Here is a 27,490-nt window from a genome sequence, read left to right on the forward strand (position 1 = left end):
TGACAAGTTCTATAAAAAATATTTAACATTATTTTTTTCTTTTTTTCTTATTCCATTCTACCCCGGAATGACTTATAGCCTTCTTTACTTAGAGAAACTCAAATTAAACAATTTCTGAAGAGCATAACTCTAAAATTACATCATTTTGTATAGCTGAGGATTACTAAAAGTGATAACAGCATCTTTCAATGATCTTCTGAGATCAGCATTGAGCTTACAATAGCCAGACAATGAATTCAATATTTTTTTGAGTCATTACCAATTATAAAAATACATTAAATACTAATTATAGGGTTTTACAGAAATCTTATTGTCAAAGACATATTGGCTCAAGAAAAGCTGAACTGTAGGTTTCAAAAATATTCTTTTTGTTTTGTTTTGTTTTGTTTTCCAGCACTGGAAAGAAGGGCTTTTGGATGCCAATGAGTTTGCAATGCCAGTATCCTTCAAGAAATTATTACTTCCATAAATTGCAGCACTTGAGAACTGGTTTATTTCTTGTCAGTTAGTTAAATACTTCAGGAAGCAGTAGAGAAAATGCACTTTTACTCATGAATTTGGAGACTCACAAAAGAGGTTCATCTTCAGGAATTCAGTTATGCAGAATTTAACTTACAATGCAATGCTTAATAAGGTATCAGCATGCTTCAAACAGTCTTAGGAAATTTTATTCTTTTAATCTCATATGAATATATAGGAGTAATTTTCTCTTTCCTCAGAAGGACTGAGAACCAGGTTTAGACTAATCACTCACATTTCAGAAATTGTTTGAGTAAAGGGCATAAAAAGGATGTTATAGAAAACAGGAGCAACGGAAAATATATTTTTTGCTATGTTTTCTGAACTTCTTAAAATTTTTCCTGTTTTAAGATGTTTGTTGTGGTTTTGTTGCTGTTTTGCACAGAAGGATTAAACCTATATGAAATGCAGTTTTATTTTAAGTTTGATGACAACAGAAAAACATTTCACAATTTCACATTTCATTATGTTATAAGAAATGCTCCATCCAGAAATGATAGAATATTTATTGGCATCATATAATCTTTTCTCTGCAAATTCCACAATGGATCTGATTTTTGAATGCATGACATTAAAGAATGGGATTAAGCCTGTGCTCTGAAGTGAGTCATGAGAATACATCTGTGCAAAAGGAGCTACTGCTTTCTCTAGTGACATGTCTGAAACCAAAAGCTACACCTATAAAGTGCAGTGTAGAGTGGCAAGACCAAATCAGCTGTCAGCTACTTTAAGTGCTGCTAGAGGAAGCTTAAGGTCAGCTCTACATCCTTGCTAAAGTTCTCTGGGGGAGATGGAGGGAAATGTCATCAACTCAGTATTGACAGCACTCTTCAGGGATACACTTCATGCAGAAAGTGTAGTCTTGCTGTACAACATAGCCTCCCTGCTTCAATGTCTCTGGTGGCTTCAAACAGAAAAATAGCTCAGAATTGCTCCTTGAAGGTTTCTGATGAGGCCTGGCCCAAGAGCAGACACAACTTGGAGGCAACCTGAATAGCAAATAATTAAATAAATTCCAAGTGTGTAAAACATGAAGTCCAGAGCCTGCTGAGGATATGCTTTAAGCACTGTGGAGAACTATTCAAGGACTCAGTTTTTCCAGAAGGGCTCTTAAAGATGTGGCTTTAAGAATTAACCTTTCTATTCACATAAATAAAAAGAAGTTACAAAAAAGTTTTTTTCACATTTGAACATGCTTTTCTTTTCATACCTTTTTGTGTTAACACAGGTAACATTTAGCAAGTTTTCATCTTTTTGAAGGAAGTAGTTAGGAAAATCAATTGACACTTTTTGTCTTAGAAGAAGAACTGAAGAATAAGGATAAAACAAAAGAACATGGGCTGGGAGTTGATAAGGTGAAATTACTTGAAATTACTACAAAAGACATTTGAACTAATGCTTTGTGCTAAGAGATGTGCCATATTAATTGATATAATATTAACAGTGTTTATTTCCTAGGAGTTATCCTCACTTTAAAAAAACATGACAAGATGGTAAGAATTTCAAATCAGAGTGGACCAAGGCAAAGATTAAAACTATGATCAACAAATTTGACTTCAGCTTTGCCTGAAGTTTTTCATAATTCTGAGAAGTGAACAACTACTATATGAAGATGGATAGGAAATTAAGAACATTTTTAACATTCTTATGTGTTTCATAGCTGCATGTAACTAGTGAATGATGCATTTTTTTTTTTCTCTTCAAGCTGCTTTATAATTCTTCTGTGATTCTCCTACTTCATTAATCTTACAAAACTTAGGTTTTGAACCAATAGTACTGAAGGAATAATTTGGCACAATGTTTACAGTATGCAAAAGACATGCCTGAAGCTGTGAACATGAGGAGCAGGAAACTCTTTGGATGCTTTTTCCACTCTAACTGCTCCTACATGTAGGAGCCTGCAATTAAGTGCAATACTGAATTGAATTAGAATGTGGGTGGTGGTTCTGTACTTCTCAGATGAAAATCTTTAACTCAACTAAAAATATGTTGTTTTCCTTTTATACAGAACTATACATGATTTTGTTCAGGGCAGGAGATCGCAAGGTCCAAGAATATACTTGAAAAAATTGAATAAGCAGTTACAGACACTTATACAACTAAAACAAACATAGCTGAGGATTGTTTCTGTTAAAGAAAGATAAGGTAGATGAGATTGCATAACATTTACTCTGCGGATGAACATAGCTGAAACCAGTTTTCCAAATGCCAGTCTTTGGACATCATATCAGAATGATAATTTTAATCTTCCCCTCAACTGGGTATAAGTGCAAGATTATAATTTTATGAAAAACAGGGAAAGATTTTCTAAGCAAGGCTGCCAAAAATCTACCCCATTATCAGGTAGAATTTTTCTAAATAAGGATATTGTCTACTATTATAGTTCCACCAATGGTTAGTATGACAAAATGTAGTGAGACCAAACAGACTTAATTGCAAGGCTCATTCAAGTAGGCAACGTATTCAGGAAGATTCATCTGCTCAGAAGCATAGGGACGCTGGCAGAACTCTGTAGAAGTCACTGGCTTTTCTGAGATCTTTGCCTACTTTCTGATACACTTGAGATCATGTGTTTCCCCCCCCCAGGAAGTAATGAAACTCTAGCCCTCACCTTCAGTTTTTTCTCAAGCTGACTATAATTACTTTCTCTGATGTAATGAGTGATAGTCTATTTTGGTATCTTCTGCCAAGTTTATTTTATAAACACCACAATGAATTATGACTGATGCCAGCCCAGATTTCTGTCACTGCCAAATGTGATGCAGGTGGCAAGGGTTCACCTCTCGTTTGGTGTGATACGCTGTGGTAGCCCTGGTTATGATAGGCTTCCTCACATTTCAGAAGGGCTTCAGGTAATCCTATATCAATATTTTGATTGTATTCGCTAGGAGGAACTTTGGAAACTTCCTAAGCACTTTTTTCCTAGTGTGTACTATTCCCTTAGTTACCTGATAGCATAGCTCTTACCTGCCAACCTGCGGCAGGTAATGTAACAATGCACATTGCCTTCAATAGATGTTAGATAAATCCAGAATTGGGCAATTAATCATTGAGGGGATTTTGGTTCTTGATGGTGTAATTAGGAAGAAAGAGGTGTTGACTGAAATGGAGTTGAAATGAATGAGACTTGAATGTTGTGAATACTACCTGCCGAAAAGGATCCTAAAAGTAAAAAAGGCATCACCATCATCATAGGGTAGGAATCAGGAAATAAGACTCCGATGTGAAAGAATAAATGCTAATTTTAGGGAAAACTTGCCAAAATGTAACCAGTATGTGCTACAGTTCTTCAAGGCATGGCAAACTAAAATCTAAAAAGTCACCTAGCATCTTTCTGCTACGTGTGAATAATCAACCCACTTTGTATCTTAAAATTCTCATTATGACTGTAGATTAAGCAGTGAATAAAACAGACAATATCCTGCGCAATACTATGGGTTCTAAATTAAATGCAATTGCTTCTGAAAGACTTTTAGATAACATTGTAGCAACCTTGGGTAAAGGCCAAACCTTCACAGTTTGTGTTAATATAAAACTTTTGATTGCGTTAATCCTAAATCATCAATACAGCACTCTAATGGCACTGAAGTAGGAATAAAAGCCAGGAGAGCCACAGATAAAACATTTTCAATGGAGGAGTGAATGAGAATATTAATTCAAGAACATTATAAAGTTAGACACATATGAAACTTCCAAAATAAGGAGCTATCAGGTAAAAAAACCCTGCTGAAGAAAAAGCTAATGGGAAAATGAAAACATTACATAATTTTCCACATAAGTGAAAATCTTTAAGAAGGACAACTTGAAATCCATATCAAGAGCAATGGGGAATTTTTTTATTTTTTAGGGAAAAATAACTTCCTACTGAAATTTTCCCTAAAAAAAATAGGTGGGCAAAGACCTGCCTCTGATGTTTCCACTGTCTACCTTTTTTCTTTTGCTTTCACCAAAAAATAAAGATCCTTTATTTCTAATCTCTCTCTCCACTTGCCTATACATGAAACACTGCAATATTGTCCCCACAAGACAAAGAATAAAAATGAAGCCAGTTATGTATGCAGTCCTGCCACTCATAAAATATGAAAAGGAATAAAACCCACTCAACCAGCTTTGATAATCATTTGCATTGTTCCTAAACAGAAGATGGAAAGTGTTTCTAGAGCATGATGTACTTACCCTGATGTCACCTTACTGTTAAGCTGAGTTTTCTTAGTGAGTGACCGAAGAATTACTTAGAGCAGTGCATTAAACACCCAATTTCAGACTTCCGCATAGCAAAGCCTGCTCTAAGGCCAACAACAGTGGAAAGTTTCATTAACTATGAATAGTTAATACATATACAAAACAATACAATAGTTAATAGTCTACAATAGGCTATGGATCAAATTATCAACCACTCTCTTCAAAATCTACCTTACTATGAGCTTTGGGAGATGTTTTTGTAATGAGACAGGCAAGTGCTGGATTTTCAGGGCAATATAAAAGTTTTGATTCTCATAAGCATCAGTTACACTTTATTAAAAGTATTATTAATAATCATCCATTTCATTACTGTATTTCCAACCTGAGAAAGTGATGGCAAACTTACAGAATTGTACACAAACAAAGTGTACAATATCAGAGCAAGATGAAGTGCTGTAAAAAAAATAGAAGTTCAAATTTCACTTAGAAAAACTACAGCTTATCCAAAATATTTGCTCTGATTTACTATCGTTTGATGTGTCAATATATTTTAAAAGTCAATACAGACACAGTTGATTTTCTCTGCTAAACTGGGATTTGATGTACCACAAATATTGTATCAGAGATAAAAAGTCAGTGAACAGATTATTGCTAAATCTTCTTATAAACAGACTAGTTTTCTGTTTTCTCACAAATAGATGTTAACTGTCAGAAAAAAAATCTTATGGCATTCAGTCATTCCAGAGAGTATGACTAAGCTGGGGGTCTACACAGTGAGCCCCTCCCTGACCAGGATAGGTGCAGTTGTGGTCCTGTGTGGCTGAGCTGAAGCACAGCCCTGGCTGCAGCTGAGCATGTGTCTCTTGCCTCCTCAACAAATCATTCAGAGTCTTATCACAAGAAATACCTCAGGAAGCAAGCTTTGAGCCAAAAAAAACTAAAGAAGGATTCTCACAGCATGGAAGGCACAGAGCAGCCTTTGCAGATGAGGCTCAGTGCTTCGTGACCTAAACTCTGCTGACTTTTTGAATGTTTTAGGCAGCCGAGCGCCAAAATTGTTTTTAAAACAGAAATTGAAATCTAAGGAACTTATGGTCTGTCCACATCATAAAATAAATGTGGCAGATTTAAGTGGGGTCTCTGAGTCAAAGCTTTGTACTTGGCTTCCAGGTGAGGTAAAGTCTGAGCTGAACCATCATCTTCACTGATGTTCTCATGCATCTAACATGGCAAATGTCTTCGTGAAAAATAGGACAGTTCAGGCCCAAATCAGTCTGTGTCATATAACTGATTCCCAGGCATGGCTCAGGAGTGAGCATGTGCCAGCGACCATCCCCACCACACATGCGGTTGGTGTGTAGGCAAACTGCTTGGAAAGTAAGATAGCTCCTTTGCGTTCAGCGTACAGTTGACATCAATGCCTAGGATAGTTGCCATGCATGTTCCATTTATAGCTGTAAACACAACATTCGAGCACAGCACATCCATTTTGCTCTCCAGGCAGGGTAGACATATTGCATATTTCTTAAAGCCTTAAAGTTTGCACATTTTTCTCACTTCATCTCTCTCTGCATTCTCAAGAAGCTATGAATCTAGACATAAATTCAGACCCCAGTATTCAAGAGCCTAAGGACAGTTACAGTAACAATCACACCTATCAGATATAAAAGAAGATCCTGCAATTGTGACAGTGGGTTATACTTGAAGCCTAAATAGGCCAAGGGAGGTAGGTATGTCAGGACCAAAGAATGAAGAGCAGAGGAACAGAGAATTCTTCCACCAAAAGCATTTTTGGTTCCATCTCTTCATAGAGTGTGAGACTAACTTGAGATTAATTCTTTCCACACACAGATGGGTGACATACAGAGGCACTGGGTGAAAGCAAGTTCTGAGCTGCTAGAATCCAGCTGTACCTACACTCACGCATTCAGATTTAAAAACAAAACCAAAAACCCCAATCATCTTTCTCTCTCCTTCAGTGCTCACATCAGTCAGGAAGGAAGGAACTCTACCTGGAATAATGCCAACACAGAGTAGATGCCTGATGAGGTCTTGAAAATATAGCCTAACAATTAAAGCATTTGAGTTTATGTGATACCCTAGCAGAAAGAGGCCAGGTCCTTGCAATGCTATGTAGGTAAAGATCTGCATTGTTTTCAAATTACTTGAGGCATCTGTCTGCTTCAGAATGTTATCTGATTAACAGCAGTCTGTGCTGAATGGCCAACTGAGACAAATCCCAATAAATTGGGTGTTTGAGAAAGAAAAAAACCAAACATTTGTCTTGAGAACACACAAATGACTCTGGGAATGTGATAGTCTTCAGAAAAACCTGGAGAGTGTCAGCTAATCTTTGTTTCCACGTAACCCATCCCTTAACCTGATGGGAGCTCCCACAGTGAAATTTGGCTTTGCTTCAGAAATGTATATATTCCTTTTCTCTCCTACCAGAAGCTGTTTATGTAGGTACTTTAATCTTCTTAAAATACAAGCAGTGTTTGCTTTCTTATTTTTATTCCAGGATAGCATTTTACTTGCCATTTAATGTCTCCTTAAACAGACTGTGCACTTTAAATTGTTTTGTTACTAGCATTTTCCCACACAGCTTCACATAAATGTGTGAAAACAGATACTGACCTTGCTTTGTGGCACTGTGACATAGGGTTGAGAAAATCATCTAAAGTGAGATCCACGCTGAAACAACTTCAAAATATTTCAAAATATACAACACAATTTAGAAGTTGTATGACAAGAAGACTCCATTCATCATCATTCATCTGCTATTTGCAAAGGTATACCTGTTTATGGCAGCAATTATGGCTATTTATTGTGCCTGGATTTTGATGGGGATTGTTCAGGAGGTGCAGTAATACTGTCTATCTGGTTCTCTGCATTTATTTTCTAATGATCTGCTACTAGCGATTTTAAATTGAGCACAGTGTTGTTTTCTATTTCTGTTGTATTAGCTTGAACATATTTATGCAAAGGCTCCTTTGGACTGCAAAAATCTCTCAGGCTACAGGCATCTGAAGAACATAAATAGAACTTGTATGGTGCAAAGAAGTTTTCAAGTAAATGAAAGTGAGATTCAGTAGCTGCAAGGTCTTTGTGTTTATCTAGGAGTGTAAAAAATTGAGTGGCTTAAAGAGAATGAATAGGCTTTCCGTGGAGGAGATTATAGCAGAAAAGCACAAGCAACACTACAGCTCACTCCATTACATTTACCTGTAGATTCCTTCACAATTATGAGAATGTTGTGGGTTTGTTTTTTTTTTTTTTTTTTTTTTTTTTTTTTGTTTTGCTTTTTGTTTGGTTTGGTTTGGTTTGCTTTCCTTCGCCCAAATTCTATGATTCTAAGATATACTGCAAATACACAGTGTGCTTTTAAGCACGATGCTCTCTTTCTGACTCCTATTTTTCTGATCACCCTTCCAATAGCTGATCAGCAATTTTAAAATTTCAGGTTTTTTTCTTTATTTACATTTCCTCCCCCTTTTTTTTTTTTTTTTCCTCTCTCTCACAGCTCAGTGCCAGGTAGCTTAATATTCCCCCTACTTTAATTATCTTTGTCAACCTTATTTGACATTGTAGTAAGAGAAGTGCTCTTGTTACTGTATTTGAGTACCTTGCCAGATGGCAACAGTGTGGGAATTCTCCAGTAACTGTGAATTAGTTTGATAGGACCTGACAGTGAGAACTTACTTAGAGTGGAGGACAAAGGTGCTTGGCCACAGCACCAGCAGAGTGAGCTCAGTTGTGTAGATTATGTTTGTACCTTAGCATGAAATGCAGTAATCATCCTCAAAAAAAAAGTTTTGAGTATCTCTTCTAGATGGCAGTGAGGACTTTCCCTGGTTGTCAGATTATTGTAAGAGAGAACAGCTCCCTTGCAAAAGCAAAACACACCACTGTGTTAATGCTTTGCCTTGCTGGCACACAGCAAGAGGTGACAGAGCTTCTTATCTTGCTCAAACATCAGAAACAGTCTTTGCTATGGCTGATTTCCTACTTGCATAATTCCTAATTTGCCCAGGTTTAACATAAAGGTTATACAGATATTTGGAGGGAAAAAAAAAAAGCTTGGAAAGACTGAAAGAACATCAATTAGCAGAACTCTGCTGAGTACAGAATCTAGTCATTTTGTGGCCAAAATGAACTGGCTTACAGAAAAAAGAAAAAAAAAAAACAACCAGAAGAAAATCAGCATGTTGCTGTGTGGTCAATGTGGTCTGTCTTCATTATCACTGTAACTGCTGAAAAGTAGCTAAAAAAGGCATATCTGAACTAGATACAGGCAGGTAACACTGTGGTAGTTCCCATACTGTAGATGAACAAACACTTTAGTGAGAAATAATAGTGTCATAAAACAGCAGAAGGGTGTAAGTTAGATGTGAAAAAAAAAAGATGTTAGGCTTTTGAATCTATCTCCTGCTACTGCAGGACCATTCCCTGCAGTACATTTTCTCATATTTTGTCTAGTCTGCTTGTTAATGTCCTGCATAATAGTAAATTTCATAATTTCCCTTAGGAGGAACAGATGACACTTTAGTACCTCTCCCTGTCAGGAAGCTGCTGTTGGTATCTTGCCTGCTTTCATTTTCCCAGCTCCATCTTGTTACTCCTAACAATTACCTGAATAACACTATAAATAATGCTGCTCTTTTTATCCCAGCTCTGCAGTGAGATGGCAGCTGGTGGAACATCTATAGGTTCCCAGAGGGTAATCCATGGGAACTAGTTATTCTGGGAAGCAGCCCAAAATCAAGGGTGTTCTATACTTGCAGTGTTGCAAGGTCAGCCCCAGTGCAGCCTCCTTTTCATACATTTACTTCTGTGCTCAGAATAGATAGTTGTAGAGTTATTTTAAATTTTGCCTCTGAGACATATTCCATAGGTCCAGGTGGACTTTGTGTCCCACCCTCCATTTTGAGAATCATGCTGTAGCACAAGGCACACTCAAGTTTTTCCAATGTACCATTTAGTTTTCCCTAGCCCTGGTTCTGGGTTGATCCTAATAGTAAATAACGGTAATATTCAGTAAATCTGGCATTGAAAATACCTTGGAAAGCAATGAAAATACCCCTGGAGAGTTTATTATAAAAAATAATTTAAAATAATCAAGTCCATGTGCAAACTCAACATCCTGTTTTTCATATATTTGTTGACTGAGAGCCCCTTTTCAGTCACCTGCTGGCCATACGAGCAAATATTTTTTCTACCTAATAGTACCAGTAGGTTATCTGACCCATGTATTTTACATAGTTTCTCTCAGCGTGCTTTCCACAGCCTCCTGACAAGTTTCATTTAGTTTTGTTTACAGTGTTTGAATAAACGCCAGTTTGCCAAAAAATTTCAGCCACAATTCTCCTGTTCTGCTCTCCTAATAACTTTAGAACAGAAGTGTCATGATGGCTCCAGTAGGTACAATTCAACACTGCACTATAAAAATGAGTGAATATAGGCAGCAATAGCAATAATAGGAGAAACACTCTGTCAGTTCATTCATCTTAAAGGAACTAGATGCATATGAAAAAGAGCGTGGGAAAAACTTTTTTTTTGTTTTTGTTCCAAGTTAACAATTTACTCTCTTGAAAGAAACCTAAAAATGCTTTTGTCCTGTGCAAATCAAGAGGTTGGTAGGTCTATTTACTTACCAAGACACTATCAACATCTTAATATGGCCAGCTGTGTAATTCTTCCTGCAAGTGAATTTAGCAGCTCTTCATTCAAACTGAAGATACATCACTCCAGATGTGAGCAAAGCAGGAATAGTAGACCTTTCCTATTCCTTCTGATGACCAGCAGTGCCTGCATACTTTGGCACCAAGTACATGCTTGACTTTGTATCACTAACGGACATAGGTTTAGTGACTCAGTCAGTCAGGTTGGTGAGTGGATTTGATAATCTTGAAAGATTTCTCCAAACTATATGCTTCTATATACAGATATTTTAATGATTCACCAACTCCCGGTCCAACTTATGGCTCATTCACCTGAATTAGCATTCCTGAGAAAAATGCAGGCTACAGAGATTTATATCAATAATAGAAGAAAATGCTTATGTTTGCTACATTTTGCTCTGCTAAATAACAAACCCCAAATACTCACTAAAGCTTTAGTGATGCTTCATTACAAAAAGTATCCAGTCCTGAGAATAAATTACTAATGTTAGTTGGTAGGACATGACCTACCATCAGTGATTTCAGAGACTAATCATTTTTTTATTGGCCTCAGTGTTTCCCAAACAGTAACAGAGTACTGCCTAAATTAGAATAGCTAATAATAATAACAATAGGATTTTAAAAAATTTGCCATCAGTTAAGCAGATGTTTACTTTCAGCAGGTTCCTCCTATGACTCAAAGAAGACTTCACCAACTGATGACTATGGAGCTTACTGCAGAGTCTGAGTAACCACAAAGCTTAATTCAATCATAGATAAAGTATACACTCTTTGAATTTTATAAGTTTTATAAGTTTTGCTATTCTTACCTGCAGAGGTGTTCACAATTTCTGAAGTATTTCTGAGACCCATAAAGTCAAACTGATAGAGTCTCCAAGATTTCTGGTCAGCAGCTTCCACTGAGTTTTTTCTCCATCTGTAAATCATTTCTTCTTTAGGATAGCCATCTGAAAATAATTAAATAAGTATCATTTCATTAAAAAAAAAAAAAGGTGACGCACAACAGTATCTGTTTGCTGATTCAGAGATATTTGAGAATAACTAAATTTCCGATCTGACACCTAGTGATTTTGTCAGCATAGTTCAACTGAAGAGTAGTAAGGCACACAAAAATAGAGATGTAATTCCAGGAAAACTATGAATTTCCACGATTATTTTTTTTATTTTCCTCAATGGAGAAAAAGTATGATTCTATCAGAAGTAGATCTCTTCAGAGATGTCACTGATTATACTAATTAGCGGTCTGGACACAGTACATTTACTGCTTTACATATACACTGAAAAAGTAGGGCAAATTATATTATTAAAAAAAAAGCTGAGGAAAGCTGAAAGTTTAAAAAGTGAAGATAGACATAATGCAGTGTGTGCTGCTATACTTTCGAAATTAACTCAAAACAGTGCAAAAAAAACCAAACCAAAACACATTTTTAATTAGCTTGAGATTTTTAAAGTGATTATGTTATCTTCTTATTCTAAAGGCCATAATAATTAATGAGGCCTCACCTGACCTACACAGCTGAAATAGCTTATAAATGTCTTTATCAATTTAGTACTCAGAAACCACAGTTAATTCTCATGCCAATATTTAATTTCCTTTTTTGTTAGACTGGCGTTTTTCAGTAGAAGTCCAAAAACAATTTGTCAACTAGTACTAATCATAATAGAAGACAATCTAGAAAACAACAGTATGCCCATGCCAGTTAAGACTAGACTGTTCTCTAATGCATAATCCAATATACTTCTATTCATCTAATAATTAATGTAGTAGATGTAGATTACAAAGCAAATTAAAAGCCTAACAATAACAAAGACAGTTAATATAAATATCATTATTTTGAATACTAATACACTTGGTTTTTGTGTTGCAAAACTGCTTCTCTGGTCATGGTGCTCTTTCTTGACATTTTCTCATATGTGTCTTCTTTGTCTTGTTTAAAATTCCACCCTGCTGGGCACTGTTGTAAGGTGTGCATGACTTCATTTATTCTTCTTTACACAGCAAGAAAAATACCCACAAGTCCCTCAATTCTAACCTGCAGAAAATAACTATGTGTTAATTCAAGTGTAATATCCACATATTTTCCATGAATGTGAATAAAGAAACAACGCATGAGGAACCTAAGTGGACAACAAAAACAAGCTCTGCCATTCTCCACAACAACTCTTGTTGCCAAGCAATTTTCACTGCCAATTTTGTTGTGCCAGGCTGTGAGACTGATTCAAAGGTTAATTTTTTTTTGGCTGGCATAAGATGCAGACGCACAGTGAAAGAACAGAAAACTTTGCAGGATCTCCAAGCTTTAACAGTGAATCCCCTAAATTTGTTTTAATCATAGAATCATAGAATGTCCTGGATTGAAAAGGACCACAACGATCATCTAGTTTCAACCCCCTGCTATGTGCAGAGTTGCCAACCAGCAGACCAGGCTGCCCAGAGCCACATCCAGCCTGGCCTTGAATGCCTCCAGGGATGGGGCATCCACAGCCTCCTTGGGCAACCTGTTCCAGTGCGTCACCACCCTCTGTGTGAAAAACTTCCTCCTGATATCTAACCTAAACCTTCCCTGCCTTAGTTTAAAACCGATCCCCCTTGCCTTATCACTGTCCACCCATATAAACAGTTGTTCCACCTCTTGTTTATACACTCCAAGTACTGGAAGGCCACAATGAGGTCTTCCAAGAGCCTTCTCTTCTTCAAGCTAAACAATCCCAGTTCCCTCAACCTTTCCTCATAGGAAAGGTGCTCCAGATCCGATCATCTTACTGGCCCTCCTTTGGACCCGCTCCAAGAGCTCCATATGCTTCTTTTGCTGGAGGCCCCAGGCCTGGACACAGCACTCCAGATGGGGCCTCACAAGAGCTGAGTAAAGGGGGACAACCACCTCTATCTTCCTGCTGGACAACTTTTTTTAATGCAGCCCATTAAGCCTGGCTGCTATTTGAGAAAGCCTCTGATCACCTGCTAAACAAACAATGTGTAACTGAAAGCCTCAGGAGCCTTCTCAAATTGGCTTTATTTGGAAACTTTTGTTTCTACATTTCAGAAAGAAAGAGGTATCAAATCCCCCCTGGTCATGTTGCGGCAGCTATGCCCTCATGCTAAGAGGCTGAGGCAGAAACCTGTAAAGCTGTTATGGAACCACAAGGGTGTATGCGCTGGGTCCTAATCCTACCTCCTAGCATGGATTTATGTCCTGATACAGAGGAAAGGAAATCACTGCTCTCTTGCAATCAATACACCAGCTTGATGCAGAACTTGTTGCCCAAATTGCGAATGTACAGATTTTGTAGTAGGCAGTTGATGGGGCCCCTTTTCTCAAATGAATTCTAAAATATTCCTTCATTAAAATCACATTGACTACATGAAAATACTAGGGTCTTTAAAACTGAGATTGCATTTGCAATACGTCAGGATAAATTTGACCAGCAATATAGAACATCAGAGAAGATGAGATTTTATTTGGCCACACACTGACTTCAGTAATATTTTGAGAGGAAAGAACAGTATAGGGAGATTTTTGACCTTTCTTTTTCATCTTATGGCCAACCCACCAAAAATCAATTACAGTAATATGGGAAACTCTGTTACATGATCCAACGCATGGCTGTTTGTTCCTGTGAGTAGCATGTAGTCAAGTGAAAGTTCCTTCGGTACTGTAGTTCTTCTAAAACTCTATTCCTACTGTAGTTCTGACTAAACAGAGACAGCTTTAACTTGGGAATGACTACTTTAAGTATTACTTATCGTCACTAAATAGTAAGGAACTGACTCCAGAAGATGAGCATGACTTTAATCCACAGATACTGACATCTGCTCTTACAATGGCTGTATTATGGCTATATTGCATCAAAAGAGAGAGTTATTACTGATGCAATGAGACTTGTTTCAGCCTGTAACTGTTATTGTGTTCTGCTCCTGCGCTCAATGACTTCATTTCTGCACTCATTTCAAGGGTAAAATATTTCCTATGGAATAATGACACATCTGCTTGGACAATATATCACAACTAAGATTCATCTAACATACAGAATGGGCTATGGAGAACAGCTGTTGGTATGGTGATGATGGTACGCAGTATTTCTTGTAGATAGCCTAATTGCTTCTAGCCCTCTAAATGCTTCATTTTACAACATTATAAGACCTGGAGACCTCAGTGCTTCTAGAAGAAAACACAACTTCTTCTATTCAGCCTGCAACACAACTAAGAGCATATTATCTATAGAAATATCTGTTTTCTTGCATTTCACCAGCTTGACAAATGACAGTAAATTACCTTAAATTTTTGACCTTATGGCATCAAGCCATCCATGCTGAACAAATTGCTACCAACTGCATTTAACCTGGGAGATTGCTTTAGGATATGCCACCACCATACTGTGGTGGAGCAATGCTTCAGGAGGGCAAGACGGCTTTTCAGTGGTTGCAGTCAGTCGGCAAGGGAAACAGCTGGGGAAGCAGATGACGCTAACAACAAATTGACACTGTTACAGCTGTTAAGCTTCTGATAATATGCAACTGTGGAACTTCTCAACCCACGACCTTCAATTTCTCAGACATTAATTTATTTGAGTGTCTCTGTTCTCTTTTTTTTTTTTTTTTGTCTGATTGTTGTTCTGTATGTTCTGTTGCAGCTATTCTTCCAAAGCTTTTAGTTTTATATGCCACTATGTAAGAATTTCAGAAAGCACCTTGACCATTTGGATTTTTTTAAGATTGGCATTACATGCATTTTGAGTAAATTGAAATGGAGTGAAGAACATATTTTTCTACAGTTAATTTTTAAGAACACTCTGGGAAGTATCCATATAATTGCTATTCATGAATACCAATGATTGGTACCTTGAAGCTTTATTTAAAGGCTTAAACATACACATTTTCAAAATGTACCACCAATTTTAACCCCAGTAAAACAAACACTGATAAGTAATAAATGCACTTTCTGCTGTTTTGGAGGTGAACCTGCAATAACAGAATGCCAAATTGTTATGACAACCTGCGAGATTCTGTGAATTTCATTTTATTTCCCTTCTGTTGTTGGAATAATTGAACAAATGTTACCATAGCTTCTCACATCACCACATCATTTATAATGGATAGGTTAAAAACAGTGGACAGTTAAAAATAGTCATTCTCCCTGCTCATATAAATTCACTTCCTATGGAGATTAGGTTTTGCAGAACTCTCGACCAAACCACCGGAGAAACGGTCAAGGCCAGAAACACATCCAGGCTGGATGCGAGGCTTATGCAGTCACAAGGTAATGGAGAAAAACGGTGTGAAGTGGCACTTGAAGCACATCTGCTGTAGGAGTCAGCTCTGATGAAAAATCAGCAACTTCCGTAATAGAAGCATTGACATATCCATGCTATTAGTAGTACACATGCCTCTAAACCTTGATTTCCTCAGTGCTGTTTCTGCTCTGGGCATCTCAGATCAGCAGATGATTTCTACATGTCACTTCTCTTTCTGTTTTAATGGTCCTATTTCAGTAAGATTGTAGAGATGGGAGGAAGGTACTGGAAAGGGGGTCGTACCGACAAGAGGCTGGGACAACTAGAAGTTTTACATACCACTTGAAACATACTACTTGACATTGTTTTTACTAAAAATAGTAAAAATGAGAGAGAAGGAGAAGAATGTCTCCCAACTTTTCAGACATAACTTTACTGCTGGTTCCTCAAACTTTGTATTCAAATATTACACAGGCAGAACATGCTTGTAGCAGGAAGAATAATGCAAAAATGAAACTCATCTCTCCTTCCTAGCCCAGAGCATGTAATGATGAGCTAATGAAAGCAGCAGCAAAGCTGAAAATATGGGGAAGCACAAAAGGAAGGATCAGTTCAGTTAAGTATCTGCCAAGAGGCTGATGCTTGTGACTGGAGTATACATCTGAAATACATAGCTGGATTCTAGGAAGGTTCTGCTTTTCCACAAATGTTTGATATATTCAAAATCAGAAAAGAGTGTGAGCTGGCAGATAAGCTGTCACCATCTGCTATTGCTCAGCTTACATCATAGACATGGAGAGAGGATGGCAGATTCAACTGCTGCTGATGAACATGCTTCAGACAGAGAGCATGTCCTGACACAATTAGAGGCAGGCCACTAGAAGCAGCCCTTTATACCTGGCAGCCAGCTGCTTCCAGTCACACTTTGCTTCCTCTGAGCTAACCAGTAAACTCTTCTTCTGGCTAACTGGGAGACCTCAGTCAGTATAGCCTCAACCAAAGAGGATTATGAAGTCCAGGAATGCACTTTTCTCTGATACCAAGGATGACAGATCAGAAGCATTCACAAAAGCTGCCTGAGCTCTCTCTCTTGCTAGCATCTTCATAAATACACCATTGGCAAGCAAAATTGCATTTTCAAATCCAAAATTCTCAGCGTTTTGGGGGAAGAGGCTTCTCAGTAATCTAATCCTGTACCTGTCTGATGTTTGTTCTTAAAAGGTGGGCATGCTTTAAACTAAGAGAATCCTGGAAGTTTCCTTAAAGGTTCTGCTCACTTAGATCTCATGACTGCATACACATAATAGATATAATCAGATGGAAGAAAGAGCAACGGTCTAGTTCAACTTGTTTAAAATAGAACAAAATAAAAAAGAGGTGATACAGAAACTTTGTTGTGCTTTTTCAGGAGGAACCCACTGGGGAAGATTGAAGCAGAAGTAATAGAAAGAGTACTGAGACATTTCACTGTGTATACTGAAGACCTATATTAAAAAAAAAAAAAGCAAAAAAACCAACAAACTCTTAATTTAATGCAGACTGTGTTTTCTCTGCTCACAAATGAAGGTGATTACCTTTTTTTCTTGCTCACTGATTTAGAAAGAAAAAAGAAAAAAGCAGCGATATTTTAAAAGACAGCTATAATAATGAAGATAGATGAGAATGCTGTGAAGATAGCTTTAAAATCTGAAGTGATTTATTTCAGCAGTTGTAGATAATTACACTTAGGTGATAACTATGGCAATCACAGATGTTATTCTTTTGCCCTGTTTGCTTGCATTAGCAACTGACACCTTATTAGCTGTACATTAGCCCATGAAAAATATCAACCCACATATCAACCAACATAACCATAACCGCAGAATAATGGAACTGCCCCAAATGTAAAGGATGCATCTTCTAATGAAGAATTTTTCTACCTAAAAGTGTATTTTAATATGATTGTAATACTACTTTGGCTATGAACAAGAGAATGCAGAACCTGTCACCAACATGGTTAATTATCTTAACTATTAATGCTTAATTATCTTTTTGACTCTGGACTAATCTTGATTTTTGAGAGGAGTGCTAGATGCAGGTACAATTTACTGGTACATTATGCGGCAGCTTAGCTTTTGAGAGGAATGGGTGACATCAATGCATTTTTTGGGCATTCAAAATAGAAGAGGAAAGGAAGAGTGCTGCTATCAGCTAGAGAGGAAGGATTTTCTGATAAGCAGATCTTGCAGGAGATAAACTTTTCCTTTCTTTTTTTTTTTTTTTTGGCTAGTCATAGACCAATTTTAATCTTGCCTCAGAGAAAACAACAAAGCTAATAAAAAGGTGCAAATTAGAAGAGAATGAAGAAAAAAGAACAAACAAGACTGGACTGAGAAGACAGACAAGCTTTTCACTGAAAACATTTAGAGATGTGGCTTTTCTGCTGGCTCACTTTCTGAAATAATCTGTTTTGTTGTATTGTTGAGACTGTTTTTAATCTAACAGCTACTTCTCATGTATGGGTGCTAAGATTTGATCACAAACAGCCCAAGTAGAGCAAAGCCCCTACTCCAAGTATAATTTCCTAAAATATAAGTGGAATGGCTTGAAATCATATTCAGAAACTAAGGCAGTTTTGTTGCACAATCACACCTTTGCACTCTGTCCTTATGCCCATCGATCAATTTTCCTTTTGATTCATTTGCAATTGGTAACAACAGTGACTTGTTTTTAGAAAGTTGTTGTTTTTATTACATACTGATATAATTACAATTTTCTATTGTATTGCAAATGACTTCACCTTTTCTGAAAAAAAAACCAAACCCAAGCCACCAAAACAACAAAAGTTTTGTCATTCATCTTATCTTAATGTTTTGCTATGCACTTTTATTAATGTACTTATTTTTACAGCTTGCTTTTATTTGGGAGACAATATTCAGAAGCCTTGCATGCAGCAATTGCTTTTGCCTATCTCCTTGCATTACTCTGGCTAGCAGACTATCCCACAAATTATTCCACTGGTAATTAGAACACCTGCTAAATGTTCAGATTTCTCTGATTTAGCTATATTGCATCCTCATTCTCAGCATCGTTAATGGCAAATAGGCTCATCTTGCTCCTAGCTTACTGGATATAAATTGTACCTTCTCTAAGGAGCATTCCTGCATAGATCAGTGTTCTAAGGGCACATATTGAAACCTTGCTTAGTCATATGCAGTCTTGTTCATGGATTTTACAGAATAGATGCTTCAACCCAACCTAATGTACTGTTGCTTACAGAACAATGTGAAGATTTTACCTTGGTTTTCTTCAGTGACACTGCCTTGCAGAGAAAAACAATAGTCTTGATTTTTATTTTTATTTTTTTTCCTAGTTCAGTTTTCCTCTGGATCTGGATGTTTCTGGAATATGTGCATTTTCTATGCTCCATGTAATTTAAATATTTCCTGCTTTTAAAAGAAGGTGCCAGCAAGAGACAGAATTTCATTTTCTAATTCCTTGCTCTGCTTTTTCTTGCTAACATGGCTATTTCATAGTCTTTGATTCTTCTACCCTCCCTCACTTAGACTTAACATGGCCTACAGTATTGACTAAGGGATGCTGAGAGCTCAAGAACTGTATGCTAACGCTGAGAGATCAGCCTCATTATCATACTGCTAAATATACACTGAGTTCCCTAACAGAAAACAAACAGTGCAAAATGAATATTTTAATAGCTAAAATTTTGAGTTTGGGTGAATACATGAACTAAAACAAGTAGAAAAGAAATCACTGATCTGTACAGTTTGTGACTATCAAAGAATATTATGCTGTATTCAGGATGTTCATATTTTTCCAGGGTAGGTTCAGACTAACTATTAGTAAATATTTATTTACTGTAACAATGGTCAAAAAATTGACCAGGCTTCCTATGTGGTTAATGTCCCATGCCTGTCAATGTTTTGAGGGGTATGTAGATAAGATGTTCTATTTTTTGGTTTGCCCTGAAGTGTTCAGGCTCTTCTACTTCTACTTCTACTTCTACTTCTACTTCTACTTCTACTTCTACTTCTACTTCCACTTCTACTTCTTACTTCTACTTCTACTCCTACTTCTACTCCTACTCCTACTTCTACTCCTACTATTTCTATCAAGTGCCTAAATTCCTTAAGACTACGATAGACAGAAGTGCCGCAGAAAGATACTTTCCAGTGAGTTCAAGTAAAGTACAATCCTCTAGATAATTTTATAAATATCTTGTTTTCTAAATTTGAGGTGTAGGATCAGAATAACAGTATAAATCAAATGGAGTAAATTCCATCAATGATTTTTAACATAAGAATTTGTGCATTACACATTGACATAAAAAGCTCATTTTCATCTTCAACTGCTTTGGGTATTATAAGGTTAATTTTACCTTCTCTTGTATTCTTTTCAGTACGGTAATACTAAGATTTCCCAAAGAATTTATCCATATGTCTGTTAGAAAAAGTGCTGAGAAAATGTATTTGGGCTCATCTGAAATCATATAATGAATAAGAAAATATTCTGATGAGGTCTCAAAGCTTCAGTAATGTAAACAGCATGGTCATAAATAGCTCATAAAATGAAAGGAAATACACTGTAAAGTTTCTCATTGCACATAAATGGGGAGGGAATAAGAGAATTTACTTACAAGTTTCTTCACTGAGAAGTAAACTACCCCAGCTTTTTAATTCAAACTATGATATAGGGATTTCTTAATGCTATGCACTCATTTCATGCTTCTCACATGGAGTGTTTAAAGATTACACAAACATGCTTTATCTTTACATTCAACTACTACTCAATAATTAGTATGTTTATGTCAAGCATGAGAGTAGCTAGAAGAGGGGTATCCATTAGCAGTACACTAATGCAATATGATTAGAAACATGCTTTATCAATGTGTAAATATAATCATCATACAAATTATACCAGGAAGAACAAGCAATATCTTATGTTTCTAAGGAAAGGCAATAAGACTGCATTGTTGTACAAAATAATAGTAATAGATGGGTACAGTTAAAAAACAGATGACATTCACTGTTTGAAGATTGCTGTTAGAATGAAATAGCAATAGTGTCCACAGTCACCTATATACCATTTAGTTTTTAAGCTAGAAATGCACTGCAACCTATGCACATTTTCCACTGTACATAATTTTTCTATCCAATTTCAATTACAAAAGTCATTGCAGTTACGTTTTAAATTTACATAGTCCATAGGTTTTTTTACTAGCCTGAACAGTATATTTTTACACCCGGGAAAACTTCCTCTGAATTGCTATTAAACAAATTTCAAGCTTCATAAGAGATATACCAGCAAAGTCTATGGGCATCCAGAAGCCTTCAAAAACATGCTCTGCTCAGTCAACATAATATTAATGGAAGAAGATTTCCAGGCAAGATTATTATGAGTTTTTTATAAGTATTCTCAGTATGCATTGTGAATGGTTAATAAAAGGTAAAACACTAGAATACTCAAAACTGAAAACACAGCGTCTTTTTCCAGTACTGTCATTTCAGAGAGCAAAATAACAATTTGCAGTATAAACTGAAAATAAAATAAAAATGCATTTAGCCTAAGATCAAGCGAGGTTATGTCTTAAAAGATTTCTGAAATACTTTTGGTGCTGTTGGAAAAAGAAAACAAAATTACAAATATTTATATAGCGCTCTCTCTCTATATATTACCATTTATATACAAGCCAACATTCATACAAAAACAGCTTTTATTGCAGTCTAAATTAAGGCAACAAAGAGATTTTTATTATTATTGTTATTACTTTGTTAGTTTTCAATTTTAACGTGGTGGGCCTTCTCTTCACCTTACTGGCACAGCACTCAAGTCTAGGCAACTGATTATGAGTGTTAACACACTTGAATCCTGAAATACTTACAAAACCAGAAATTCCTGAGAAGACTACAGTTCAGATGTAGTCTCTCTGTTCTTAATAATAATAGCTCAATAGAAATTATCTCATGAAATGAAGTTTCACACCAACAGGACAGTTTGTTGAGTCTGATATATTTATAGTCACACTCAATTAAATTAGGAAGAGCATTACACCATTATTCTTTAGACAACAGCAACAGTGTTACAATAAACTGATGAATACATGAATTGTAAAAGCACTAAATTTGGTCTATGTCTTCTCCGGAAGTATTTATGAGTGTCTTGGTTTGGAAATTTACTTTCCAAATGGCTCAGGGTTGTTGCTTCTGTATCTAATGCCTCTTCTCCCCCCAGAATTTAATATTTATATCTCATTCACTCTCAGGATAGTACTGACAGAAATTGGAGGATGTATCTACATAGCAAGCTATTCCAAGTATTCTTCATGAGCTTTTCTCACACTTAAGGTACACTTTTGATCACATGGACTTTACAGTGTCATGCCTTGTGTCTCAGTACCTTAATCTCCTGTCAGGTATGTTATTTCAAGCACATTTTTGTGTATTGAGCTTACATGACAAGGTTTTGGTAGAGAGGGCCTGCCGCGGTGTCCTCAGTGAGCAGAGCCCAGTAGAGCCCCATGTCAGAGCAGAGCAGCTCTAGCTGCTCCAAAGGGACCCACCACTACCAGAACTGAGCCTTGAGCAATGCTGAGTGTACAATGGAAGAGCGGATTTAAGGAATCATAGAATCATAGAATCACCAAGGTTAGAAAAGACCTAAAAGATCACCCAGTCCAACCGTTCACCTATTCCCAATAGCTCCTACTAAACCATGTCCCTCAACACAACATCCAGCCTTTCCTTGAACAACCCCAGACTTGGTGACTCCACCACCTCCCTGGGCAGTCCATTCCAGTGCCTGACCACCCTTTCTGAAAAGTAATACCTCCTAAAGGAAGGGACAACTGACTCCCGTAGCTCTGAATCCTTCAGATGGTGAGGTCCTCCAAGTCCTTCCAGAACATCAGACACTGAGCTCAGCTCATAAAACTCAAAATGTTGTGGCTATAAGGATGCCCTGAGAGAGTGGTGAGGTGCTGGCATGGGCTGCTCAGAGAGGACATGGATGCCCCGTTCCTGGAGGTGTTTAAGGCCAGGTTGGATGGGGCCCTGGGCAGCCCAGCCTAGTATTAAATGTGGAAGTTGGCAGCCCTGCCTGTGACAGGGGGTTGGAGCTTGATGATTCTTTAGGTCCTTTCCAACCCAAGCCTCTCTGTGATTTTATGATTCTATGCCAGAGCTCCCCACCTTGCACACTGCAGCACTGAGAACTGCCCTGTTTCAGAAAAAAATGCTTACTGACCCCGGAAAATTCACAGTGAAATTGCTCTTCTTGCAGCAGCTAAAATGGCAATTAATGCTGGTTTCACAGAGCACTGGCCAGGTTCTGTCAATCATTTGTTTTAGGAAAATATGTGCCCATGTTTCTGAAAGGAATTACCTGTACTTCCAGTTTATGGGAAACCTTTTCATGAGAAATGTAGGTTTTGTGTATTTATATTTAGGAAAAAAAGAAACAAAAATCTCATCATAGAATTGTAAATTCTATGTGTACAATTATGTATGTGAAAATTCCTTTCTTTTTGGGAATTTTCGGGATAGGCTGAATCTCAGTTTCTCTGCAAGCTCACCACTGTTCTTCATTCTTGTTAACCCTCGTATCCTGACACCAATCTGAACACCATTCTCTGGAAAAGTGCACAGCTGTCATTTCATGGCTATTTCAGACCCAATATAAATCATACTGACAACTATTAAAAGACAAAAAAAAAAAAAAACAAAAAAAAACAACCCTGTCAGAAAATCAGAACCTCAGCAGTTTTTGCTTCATGTGTCTCTGGGCCAAGTTACAGTAATTAAATCTTTTTTAGCCTGGTTTGCTTAGGAAATGAGACTTATGTAATTATATTCCTCGTATATGTTTATGTGAATGTCATCTGTCCTTGCTTCAATAACTTTGGCGCCCATTGACCAATGTTACTGAAGATGAAGGAGGTAAGCCTCAGAGTTAATATATTCTGTAAGAAGATCACAGAGGAGACATTTCTTAATAATGCCCCCAAAGGAGGAAAAGGATGCAGCCTTATTAAGGATCAAAGATAGGCCACAGGTACTCATCCTCAACCTGGAAGTCCCTGAGATAACCAGCCTTCATTTATCTTCACTGCTCCCTCAGTCTCAGTGCCGATGCTGGAACACTGTGGTACTCCAATGGGTTGAGAGGACTGTCCTGCAAAGGGGAGAGGAACAGAGTGCCTGCTCCTATAGATTCACATGTGAACTCATCCAGCCCTAATGCCACATAGATTGCAGAACTCAAAGTCTCAACACATCTCTACACACCTCTTGACAGTGTCTATAGTATATCAGTTCCTTTGTGTTGCCTCCACCACAAATTCCTCTAGCAGTTCTACATTTTTCAACATCCCCCCCACAAATCTTCCCCTATTTTTAACTCAGTGATTGGGCAAATGCTGTATTATTCAACCTTAGCTTGCTCAAATGGCTTTGCCTGAGGATACTGAATAAGTAGTAGGGGATCACAGCCTTCAGCGTATTAGCAGGACAAAATTAAGGCAGCTTCTTGGACACTGCCTTCTGCTGCTCAGCACTAGTAAGTTTTCTGCTTTAACTGTTGACTTTGCCATAAAGTATTATTGCTCCATGGCACATACAATTATTTGTGTCCTATTTGAAATGTGTCCTATTCAGATCACTGCTGACATAAAGTTTTCTTTTGCATTAACTTCACTCCTTTCACCTTCTGTCTTTATCTCAAATTTTAGTCCTGGATTTTTTTTCCCAGTCTATTGCATTGCCTTTCAAAGAATGATAGAATGGCTTGGGTTGGAAGGGACCTCAAAGATCATCAAATTCCAATCCCCCTGCCACTGGCAGCATTGCCAACCACTAGATCAAACACTGGATCATGCCTTTCCTTGAAAGTGTTCTGGAAGAAGCATATGCTTTAATTATCTCCTTTTTTTTCCCCAGCTGTCTACTATTTTTTCTGGTTATTTAAAATCCAAAGCAAGCAATCTTCATTCTGTTGGTCTGCTCACTGAGGACAGATTGCTGGAGATGCTAGAGGCAGGAATTGTTTGAAATGTTGCCAGGATGGGAAACTCAGTTCTGAATAACACAGCATGTCCTGCGGGGGAAAGGCTTCACAGAAACATGAGGTAAAGCAGTTTGGATGCAATGGGCTCAGGTGGATGGTGTAAGCCTTTAAATCTTGTACAAGCTTTCCAAGGCTCTGTCATGGGCAGAAGTCAGCAGAAATATGCACACTGCTGCCCCAGAGAGCAGACAGCTGCTGACTTTGCCTGTGCTCGTGCTGCTTCTTCTCACTTGCCAGGAACAGGCTTCTAAAGCAAGGAAATCACAATGTCAAGAATTAATGCACGAGTGGAGAGTAGTTAGAGCCCTGCAGCCCCAAATATGCTCCTTGTACTTGTGTGCCAGGAAAAAAAAAAAAAAAGAAAACAAAAGAATTTTTGATGAGACAGGCACTGGAGACAGGATTTGTTTTTTTCTCTGGAGCTGAATCCCACTGAGAAATGAAATGGATAAAGTTTAAAGTGCAGTCTGAATATCTTCAGATAATCTGTTACAAGATTCCCAGATAAAGAAAGGATAAAATTTTGTAAACATAAGAGCTCTATTTCTTGAATGATAGGCCAAAAGCTGTTATTCAGGCTCAACCCTAGTAACAACGAAAACTATATTTCTCAGTTAAAGGAAGGAGAATCACCCACTCATTACAACAGCACTGCTAGCTATACAACCCTCCCTCTCTTAATTGTCAACGATTTCCTATTTCCTTTGAAAGGGGTCACAAAAGCCCAGCGGTGCTCACAGAGTCATGCACTCCTCGCACCTTTCGCAGAAATTAGATCATCTGTAATGAAACCATCTGTCTGTACATGACAAATCCTGCTCTTTTCTGCAAAAAGTCACCCATGTCTGCAAACTTGGCAACCTAAGTAAACTCATGCACAGAATAATAAGTGTCCTGGCTTTTCAGCTGGATTGCCTCAAGAAATTTTCAAAGGGAACAGCAGTAACCATAATGTTATCACACTGCAAGGCAGTGCAGCAGCCCTCCCAGCATTCAAGGAACATAATCGATGAGTAATAACGAAAACTGTCCAGTGGATTTCCACAACCTTGTGTTAGGCAAGGAGTGAAAATGTAGTTGAACGCAGCCCATCATCTGCAGCACAATTCAGCAAATTGACCAGCATATAAAACCAGGGGCTGTACCTCAAGAGGACAGGTTTTTTTTCCTAGAGTAGACTAAGATAAAAGCTTGACCTTTAGTTCTCCACCCACATATCTGGGTGCAAAGAATCAAAGAAATGGCATAGTGACCAGCTAGACGAGAGAGAGAAATCACCTGTTACTTCTGCTTTCCAGTGGCAGAGAGATGAGCTGCTCTCTGTGCTTCATTTACCTTGGTGCTAACAGGAGATTCGCTCCCAATGTTTACTCACAACTCAGTAACACTTCAGTATCTTTCTCTCCTCCTGATGACATACACTGCCTCTTGCTCCCCAGTGCTTCCTATTGTGATACTCAACTATCTTGAGCCTCGAAGCCATTGTATTATTAAAATTATATATTTCTCTTGTTTTCAGAGGTGCTAATTTGCATGTCACATACACTAATTAGCTGAAGTGCTTCTCACTTCAGAGCACCAGAACGACATACATGAGAGGCCAGTGTGCAAACGTCCTCTATACGAAAAGTCAGGCACAGTTTTTTTCTTGGTAGTGCAGAGTCTTATGGTGCATGAAGACCCCTTTGGCCTGCTTCTCTTTAAAAAACATCATCTGGTTTCTAAGCAATTACTCTAAGATTATATTTCTCCTTACTTTTTGATGAGATTAAGATATGGGTGAAAGTTATTTATAGGAGGTTATTATGTCTGCAGATGCTTTGAAGAGATCATTTCATGAGACGTTTTCTCTACAAATGCACAGAATTCAGGAGAATTTGAGACTGAAAAGTCACTTTTTCAGACTCAGCATCTCATAATGAGATGGCATCTGCTGCTCATCTACACTATTATGAAGCCAAGCCAAACCCTTTAAAAATGGCTACATTTTGAAACCAAGTGATGTCCTATGTAGAGGTAGATGTTGATGCTGCCTAGTAGATTCCTTCCAAAAGATGCTACTGTAACACGAAATACATTTTAATGACCAAAGGGACCTCAAAGTCTAACCACTAATGCAGGGTTTGTATAAACCACAATGAGATACGGATGGAAGGGAGAAATTCCTTCTAGTCAGTCACCTACTGCCAGCTGTTGTTTTTTGTTGTTGTTGTTTGTTTTTTAATTAAAAATATACATAGCTTTTACTAAAAATATACAAAACAACAAAAGAAACATAAACAAAAGCAAACAGAAACAAAAGCAAACAAACAGAACAAAAACCTGCTAATTTAAAAGCAATGGCTGACTTTACTGCCTGTTTTTAAATATCCCAGGAAATGCATCCCTTGTGCTTTCTTGCATTCTTTTTAAACCCAAGAGTATAATCAGAACTAATTCAGTACAGTGCATCTGCAGAGCCAAAACAGTCCTGTGGCTGGAGTGCAGGGTAATTAATAGCAGAATCAGGATTCTGGCAGTGATGACTGAGTTCATCCTTCAGAGATTTTTAAGACTGACCTATGGATTTGCCGTGAGATGCAAGGAAGGAAGTACCAGGTTTTGCTATTCCAGAGCAAGAACCAAGAAACCATAATGATACTGTTCCCAGGTTGTTTTAGTTGAGGAGGCACACGTTTCTGATTGAGAGTGCTGTTTCTTCCACATTAGCTCTATTGGTGAATGAGAAGGCAAAGCCCTCACATGCTCTGTGTCCCTGGGATGAAATGCAGAAATGTGGTGGCTGTACTGAGTTTGCTTTCTCCTTTCTTTCCTGCTTG

At 37.6% G+C, this 27,490-nt stretch overlaps 1 protein-coding gene across 2 annotated transcripts in view; it reads right to left on the bottom strand.

The window, feature by feature from the left end:
- GABRG3 (gamma-aminobutyric acid type A receptor subunit gamma3) overlaps positions 1-27,490 on the bottom strand; it is a 302,472-nt gene that overhangs the window by 39,578 nt on the left and 235,404 nt on the right. For both annotated transcript variants that reach the window (XM_052664511.1, XM_052664510.1), the window contains exon 6: positions 11,192-11,329. In XM_052664511.1, coding sequence (XP_052520471.1) covers positions 11,192-11,329 — 138 coding nt within the window. The remainder of the gene's footprint in view (positions 1-11,191; positions 11,330-27,490) is intronic.

The sequence above is a fragment of the Tympanuchus pallidicinctus genome, unplaced genomic scaffold, assembly GCF_026119805.1.
Source record: "Tympanuchus pallidicinctus isolate F22 unplaced genomic scaffold, pur_lepc_1.0 scaffold6, whole genome shotgun sequence".
Classification (NCBI taxonomy): Eukaryota; Metazoa; Chordata; class Aves; order Galliformes; family Phasianidae; genus Tympanuchus; species Tympanuchus pallidicinctus.